At 58.5% G+C, this 8,059-nt stretch overlaps 1 protein-coding gene across 1 annotated transcript in view; it reads left to right on the top strand.

The window, feature by feature from the left end:
- The first annotated feature begins 1,581 nt into the window (after positions 1–1,581).
- RAMP1 (receptor activity modifying protein 1) overlaps positions 1,582–8,059 on the top strand; it is a 54,272-nt gene continuing 47,794 nt past the window's right edge. Inside the window, exon 1 of the mRNA XM_006151950.3 lies at positions 1,582–1,755. Within this exon, the coding sequence (XP_006152012.1) occupies positions 1,668–1,755 (88 nt within the window). The 5' untranslated portion in view covers positions 1,582–1,667. The remainder of the gene's footprint in view (positions 1,756–8,059) is intronic.

The following is an 8,059-nucleotide window of genomic DNA, read 5'->3' as shown; positions in this document are numbered from 1 at the left end:
GGGGAGTGCGGGCAGGGGTCTGCGAGCGCGGCGCCCCCCAGAGCGCGCCCTAATCGGGGACGGCCGGCCCAGGCGACGTCGGGGGAGCCAGGGCTTCCGAAAGGCACAGTGCAACTTTGCCCAGCACCCCAGAGAACTTGTTTTCAGGAAGGAAAATTGGACGCGGGTGCTCCCGCCCCGCACCTTCGTTTTCCGCCGGAGCTGCCAGTGCAGGCTCCCGGGCGTGGGCACCTGGACGCAGGCACCTTGCAGAGCGGGCTGGGGAAACAAGTCAACGCTGAAAACCCGAGGCTTCGTGGCAGGCAGCACTTTTTTTTTTTTCCTCTGCAGAGACCAGACCAGCGCCTTCCTTCTCGCGGCGCTCGCCTGCTCTTTCGGTTTGCACGTTACCTTGGCGCTTCTGACAGAGAAATTCAGCGGGTTGAGGACCCGGGGCGAAGGGGCTAAACACGCTCGGCGTTCTGCTTTGAGGTTCCGAACTGAACCCTGTGGCTGCAGGAGCCCACGCAGACTTAGCAAGAAGCTGTCCTCGCTCCCGTCTGCGTGGTTTTTACAGAGCACTGAGTGGGCCTGTCTAGGCCACTGTGGCTGCTGGACGCAGTGCGTGTGTGTCACGACCTTTTACTGCAAACTAGACAGGTTCTTCAGAGGGAGAGTCCAGGCCCACCGGAAGGCCCCGGGTTGTTACTGGGACTGGTGGCCTTTCCCCAGAGCAGGTGATGTTCAGAGGCACCTGCCCTGGTCCCGCCGCTGCTGGGACGATGAGGGGAGACGGCCCGGACGGTAGCTAGGGAAGCCATTCATGCAGGCATGTCTTGCAGCTGTTCAGCAGAGGGAGGACAGGAGGCCCAGGTTTTCCAAGGAGCCAGGCGAGTCCTCGTCCCTGACAGTAAAGCTCTACATAAAGTGCTGAGCCTGCCCCAGGTGTGACATAAGGTGGAACTGTCCTGCCATTTCCGTCTTGGCTGAATTTACGTGAAAACCAAAATCTTGTCTTATGTTCTTCTGTTGTATTACGATCCATTTAACTTGGCATGGACTTTGTGTTTTTGTTTCCTGAGAAATGAACATTTCTGTTAACAAGGCACAGAACTGGGTTGTGTAATATTTATATTTATATTGCATAAATAAATAGATATTCTTTACTGGTGTCCGGAGGCTGCACCCGCGAACGCTTGTGTAAATAAAACATCATGTCATGATCACATATAAACCTCCCTTGTTTACCAAGAAGACAGTTCTCGTTCTCCAAAAAGGCCAAAGCCCTGTCATCTTAACATCATTCTAAGTGGTCTGGCTAATGTCGCTCTGCAGAAGAACAAACAGCACTGTATGAGGTTATCAGTAGACGAATGTCGACAGGGCCTGGCTCTAATTAGGAGAATTACTAAGCACATGCTGTTTCCTTCCTAAACCGTAGCACTAGCCAGGTCTCCTTGGTGATGGAGACGTTGCTACCCGGAATGGCGAAGTAGTTTCTTTAAGTACACTCGGCCACAGGTTTAAGCACTTACCATGACAGCGTTACAGGCCAGCTGTTACTCAGTGCTCACCTCGCGTGCGGTGTCTGACCTCGCTCCGAGGCAGAGGTCTCATGCCCTGCGGAGCCGGTGTGCTACTGTTATGGGGACTCGTGTGACTGCGTTTCAGGAGTTTTGCATACAGCCATGGAAACGTTTTTCATCCACCAGAAAAGAAGGACATTTCCAGGGGAGCGGGGTCACTCTGGGATGACGGGACAGCCAGCTTCACTGGGTGAGTGCTGTCATTCCCGGGAACTCCCACCTTCCCTGGCTGTTGGACGGTTGGGCTGTTAGTTTGCTTGAACGTCTGCAATGTTTACTGAAACAGAGCTTTGCAGAATGGAAACGACTGGGACATTCCTGGAGAGGCAACGGGAACTGCCGCAGCCCGCCCAGCCCTTTAAGTCTGGACTCAGTCTAACACTGGGGTTCAGACCCAGAGGATTCTGGTGTGCTGACTGACCCGTGTGTTTATTTGCCCCCTCAGTGCTTGGCCGCAGGGAGAAATGTCTGGAGGGTCTTTCCCTTCCATGGGCACATGCCGGTCAGCATGCGCAGTGTCAGTCCATGCAGGGCTGTGGAGAGGCATTTCTGTCGCAAGGTGGTGTGTGGGTCACGGCAAGGGAACGTCTCGGGGGACTCAACAGAAGGCAGATAGCTAGTCGGAAAATCTGTTCTTGTGTATATGCGTGCGTGTGTTTCCAGGAGAACTTCTAGCATCTGATCAGTTAACACTGGTGCCTGGCAGTGTGTGATGGGGACCACGTGTAGGATGAATTCCAGTGAAAACGCATGTAGCCCCGACTTGCCTGCCTCTGCCCCTCCCTGCAGGCTGAGAGCCCATCTTTCCTGGGGTCCAGGTGGTGTGGCGGCGGCACCCTCAGTGGGCCCTGACCCAGGCCTGGCCATTGGGACTGTCCCAGAGAGGCCGAATGATTTCTACTGGAGCCCTTGGGAAAAACTGTCTCTTCCCCTGGGCTGGACCTGAGTGTCACCCTCCTGTCCTGCAAACCCTGACACAGACAGGGCGCTCCTGGCACCTGTGAACCCCAGAGGAGCACACAGGCTACACACCTGTGACCTCATCACCTTTGCACTGGGTGTCCATCCTGGCTGATGGCAGGGCAAGGGTCTCTAAAAACAGCACACCTGGAGGTTGTGGGAACCCTGCCCAGAACCTGGGGCTCCACTGGGGATGCGGGAAAGAAGCCTCCCGAGAGCGGAGATGCTGCGGCCTAGATGGATGCCCAGAAGGGCTGGGAGGGAGGAGGGAGACCTGCTGCAGGGCCCCTCCTGCAGTGCCTGCCTCTGCCCTGCGCGGCCCACCTCTGCACTGGAGCTCCTTCATGGCAAATCGAAAAGGCAATGATGCCGCCCACAGGGCCTGCCCGGTTCCCAGCCTCCCACACTGAGCGTGCCCGTGGCCCACCCACTTGCTCCACCCCCAAACTCTCACACATGTGCACACACACACATGGCACCTCTGGAGGAGTGCCCCATCTCCAGCTCTCCCTGCCCCAGGATGGACTAGCAGACTGCTATTTCCAGAGGACACGATCCTCCTTGGCAAGGAGGGTTATGTCAACACAGCGGTGAGAGGCGGGCTCCCACCCGCAGACTCATTCACAGAACATAATGAAGTTATTGTTGTTCAGGGAGAGACTGTTTTATCAAGATGGCTTTATCTTTCTTTTTCTTTCTGACATCTGAAAGACATCTTTATTTATACATATGTATGTATATATATATAATTTTTTTTTTGCTATAGAGCATGTGTACTTACCAGAGAGACAGAGACAGAAAGAGAGAAATCCCCACCCCCCTCCCAGGGGGGATGGCCACGCCACGATCCCTTCTCCTCCATTCTCCTCTCGGGATCCTGGGCATGCACGCACATACACCTGGCTTGAGTTTAAGCCACCGGATCCGGGACTCAAACCATGATTAATTTCCATGGGAAGTCCAGTGACATAACCTTTACACCATCAGCTGGTCCCCTACAAGATATCTCTTAACCAAGGTTTAAATTACAGATTCTCAGCCGCTTTGTCCGAGCAGGTCCTTGGAGTCACTCGGGCACTGGGTGGGTCTGGGGCTCCCTCTGTGCCCTTGTCAGGTCCCAGCATCTGCTCGTGGGCTCCACTTTGCCCCCCAGGGCCAGTGCTGCCTTACCGTCAGCGGGATCATCACCAGGCCTGTCGGAACCTTCCCTCGGCCCTGGACCCCAGCTGGGATGGGGACCCTTCTGTGCCTCCATGGGACGTGGGCCATGTTTGGCCCCAAGCCAGCCTATGTCAGCAGCTCCTGAGTTGCTGAGTTTTCTGGAAACCAGCGTGGGCAGGAAGTTCATTGCCCCACATTTGGCCCAGGGCTGACCCCTCCCAGGAGCTGGGGTACCGCTGACACAAGCACACAGGCCCTGTACCCCCAGACCCTGCACTTCTCACTGAGGCTCCTGAGCCAGACTCCTCGGGGGTGGTGGTGGGGGGGAGAGTCAGCGACTCACACAGTCACGTGAGCGGCCAGTGAGGTGCGGGGCTGCCTGCGTCCCCCACCCTGGCCTCCGGCACTGGTGTAGAAGCAGGGGGAGGACGGCCCCGGAGCCCCACGGGGCGGGGAGAGGGCTGGGGAGCAGAGTTCCTTCAGCTGATGCTCAGGGCTGTCACCGCAGGGCTGCTACACGGCCTCCAGAAGAACCCTTGTCTGGGAGGATGGGGCGAGGGCGGCTGCGGAGGCTGTGGAGGCTGTGGAGGCACCGCCCCACTTCCCTGGGTGCCTTCTGTCATGTCCACCACACAGGTGGGTCCTGTAGGATCAGGACTGGAAGGGGCAGGTGCCAAGATGGCCACCACCACAGAGGGTGACCAGGCACAGAATGCCCCAGCACCCAGCTGGGTAGACGCCACCCTGCGACCCGCACACACACACACACACACACACACACACCCGGTGCTGCTGGAGCAGGAAGACAGGAGACGGAGCAGGGGTGTGGGAAGGGCTCTGCAGCACACAAGGTCCTGGCTCGTAGAACCTTCTGGAACTTTTTTTGACTGAGGCATGGTGGGAAGAGGGCTTTGAGCCAAGGCTGGTTCTGGAGGAGGGCCTGCTCCTGCAAGCATCCAGAGGCCGCAGGTCAGACGGGGTGATGTGGGCCAGGGCACAGAGACCGACTGCCCTGGGCTGTGGCCTCAGCCTGGGCTGGAGCCTTCCGGTGAGGACAGAGGCGACGGTGCGGGATGCCAGGAACAGCCCAGTGCCTGAGGAAGCAGGGAGGAATGGGGGGCAGAGCCAGGACACGGGGGACCTGGGATTTCAGATGAACAGCACACCACGTCCCTGTAAGCGTCTCATGCCACATCTGGGACACGCGCTGACAGCCGCTCTTCTGAGTGCGCATGCAACCCGGCTCCCCGCATCCGTGTGCGACTCTGGCAGCCCCGTCCATGGCAGCTGCGGGGACCAGGCCTTCCCCTTGCACTCAGTGGCGAGGGAGGGTAGGTGGTGCTCATGCAGACCGGGGCTGGGACACATCCTGGGCAGTGTCATGTCCTCACAGCGCAGCACCTCAGAAGGGAGGGATGGCCCGTGAGCCCGCGGGGAGACAGGCCAGGCTCATGGCGAGAGCTGTGGGGAGGCCCAGGGAGAGGACTGTCCCCTCAGGTTGCCCTTCACTCCAGCAGCTGGGGAGGGCGGAGACTGGCTCCAGGTGTGACTGGGCACCTTGATGTGGCTGATCAGGAGAGAAGGCAGGTGGCAGGGGAAGGAGGCGGCAGCCAATGGCACCTGCAGGATGTGGGGGGCAGAGCAGGGAGCATAGCCGCCCGCTGCGCTTTTCTCTGGTGGCTCCTGGCTAGGCGTGGGCAGTCGGCCTCCCTGGCGGTGACCCCAGCTCTCCAGCCAGGTTCAGCGATCGCCCCTCCCTTTGGGCATTTTAGGGCAGTGGCACTGAATTTCCTAGTTGGTCAGGGAGGCCAGTGTCAAGGCCACCTGCTCAACACACAGCAGTCCACTCCCACCCCACGTCTCAGCAGGCTGTCACAGGGTCCCCTGTCTCCGGCGGATCAGTCAGTATCTGGGGACCTTGCACTTTGGGGGCTGCTGTAAGTGGGGACCCCCTCATGCTCTCACTGCTTCTAGGTGGACAGAGCAAGCTCCTTTGGTCCCCGCCCATGCCTGGTCCCCACTGCCGCTGTTTCCGGTAGAGCTGGTGTCTAGTTCTGCCTTCCATGACAAGGTCATCATGGCACTATAGCCAGGCGACCCTGCACCCCCTCCTCCCAGGCTGGTCCTCTCCGCTTTGTTCCTCTGTCCGAGGGCACTTCTATCTTTGAGGGGGCAGGTTTTTACACTTTTATGTTTGCAGGGGGAGAGGACAGAGCGTGCATCTTCTTTCCCCGTGTGAAGAGTGTTTTCAGCCTGCTCAGGAAGCGTCACTTAAGGCCACGCCAGCAACTGGCAGACCTCTGCATGCTCCCGAAGCCACGACGGCTGGCGCTGACCTTCCAACCCAGAGCAGAGGTCCGCAGCTGTGCGTCTTCCGGGTTCAGGAGGAGTGGTGCTCCTTACGGCCCGAGAGGCCTCTCCACAGAATCTCCTGGCGACGCTTTCAAGTTTCGCTTCCTTATCCTCACGGGCTCTGCACCTCCCTCGTGGCTTTTAGCAGCATTGGGTTTTCTTCCCGGAGCCCTGCACGTCTCATTCTCCCTCTGCGCTGGGCGGCTAGGTGGTGATGCTTTATCTTCCCCTGCAAAACCAGCCACGCCTGGCGTTTGTGGCCTGAAGCTCACCGATGGCTTCTGCAGTACCTTCGTGGGGATGGGTCCACTTGGATTCTCGTGCCAGGGAAGCTGCTGTTTATTCTCCTGGGAACATGCCACCCCGCTCGGCGTAGCAGTGGACAGTCCCCTCCCTGTGGCGTTCACCCTCTTGGCCCCTGTGTAAGGAGGTGTTCTCCTGTCAGTTCCAATCAGAGTGGACATGGTCGTCTGTCAATCTCTGTCAGTTCCTGAGTTTATTCTGTTTTGTTTGTGGAAGCCCAGCCATTTGTTTCACTCCTTCCTGTTTGGGAATGAGGCGTGCTTGGCTGTCTTCTACTCGGCATCCTGGCGTGGCCTGAGTTTGTGGCTGCCTCATGCCCATCATTGAGATTTGTGGACTTTCTGTGCTTTGTGGTTTCTGCTTCCTGAACACATGCCGCATGGCTCAGGCCTTTCAGTCCCTGGTAACACTTGCCGGCTCTGCCGAAGCATGGCCGGGCAGATCTCGGACCACAGCCACCACCCAGTGTGCACCAAGACCACCCTCTTGGCCTGCGCATTTTTCCTTTTGTGGCCCCATACACCCCCAGGCAGGGTGCAACGCACCTGGCTGTCAGTTCTAGTCGTCGTGTAAGTTGCAGTGCTTCAGGCCCGAGCCCCCGTTTACCCTCCTCTTCCAGCGCTGTGAGACTTGTGTTGACCCAACACTACCAGTCGCCCTGTGGTTGTGGCCTGCACGCTGTCGGGGAGATGGAAGAGTCCCCACGGGGACCCTCGCCGTCACAGCCTCGTCTCGGCCTCCTGGAGATGGCTTACAGCGGGCTGCCTTCTCTGTCCCACTGGGGCTTTTCTGTTCGTATCTTTACGTTTGACTGGGGTAAAGTGCGCATAACAACCTGCCATCTCAGTCATTTTTTTAAATATTTATTTGATTTTATTTATTATAATTATTCTTTTGGGGGGGTTTCTGCTATAAGGCACGTGTACTCACTGGAGAGACAGAGAGAGACTGAAAATCAGCCCCCGGGGGACGGCCATGCCACAGTCCCTTCTCCCCCATTCTCCTCTTGGGCGTTTGGGCACACACGCGCATGCGCCTGGAGTGAGTTTCGTGCCACTGGGTCTGGGACTTGAAGCACAGTCAGCTCTGTGGGAGTCCAGCACTTCAACTACCACGCCCTGTGTTCCGGCTTTTATGATTTTGCTTTTCTTCAAGTCTATTTATCCATTTCTTCTCAGTAAGAGAGAGCACCCCCTACAGGGTCTTCAGGCCATGCCCCATCCCCCCAGCAGGCTGGGTCACCGCTCAGGCACGTGACCTGGGGGTGTGCCATGGCAATGGGGGGGTCCACATCAGCCACAGGCGACAGCAGCTGGGATGTGGTGCTGTAGTCGATCTGGTGCATCGGTCCTGACAGCAGCGCGGGGTGTGGCGGGCAGGAGGGGGGATCCAGGGCGGGCGGGTGGCTTAGATGTGGACAAGTGTGCAGACGGTCGCCCCCAGGCTCCGCTGCGCTGCCTCCTCTGCCTCCCCGTGGGCGCCACCGGACCAGGGGCATCGGGGCGGGCGGCACGTGGTCTCTGGCTCAGCCCCACAGGGCTGCTCTCGCTCACTGCCTCCACGTGTGTGGCCGTGTCAGAGACCACTCGCGGCAGGGCTGCTGGGACTTGGGAGACCAGCCCTGGCAGTTTTAGGACACAAGGTGCCGTCACCAGCAATGGCTTCCGTCACCCTGAAGGGCATCAAGAAGCTGCCACTAGCAGGCAGGGGCCGGGGGC

This window comes from Tupaia chinensis, unplaced genomic scaffold, assembly GCF_000334495.1.
Source record: "Tupaia chinensis unplaced genomic scaffold, TupChi_1.0 Scaffold000332_1, whole genome shotgun sequence".
Taxonomy (NCBI): domain Eukaryota; kingdom Metazoa; phylum Chordata; class Mammalia; order Scandentia; family Tupaiidae; genus Tupaia; species Tupaia belangeri.
This window is presented reverse-complemented; position numbering and strand designations above follow the sequence as displayed.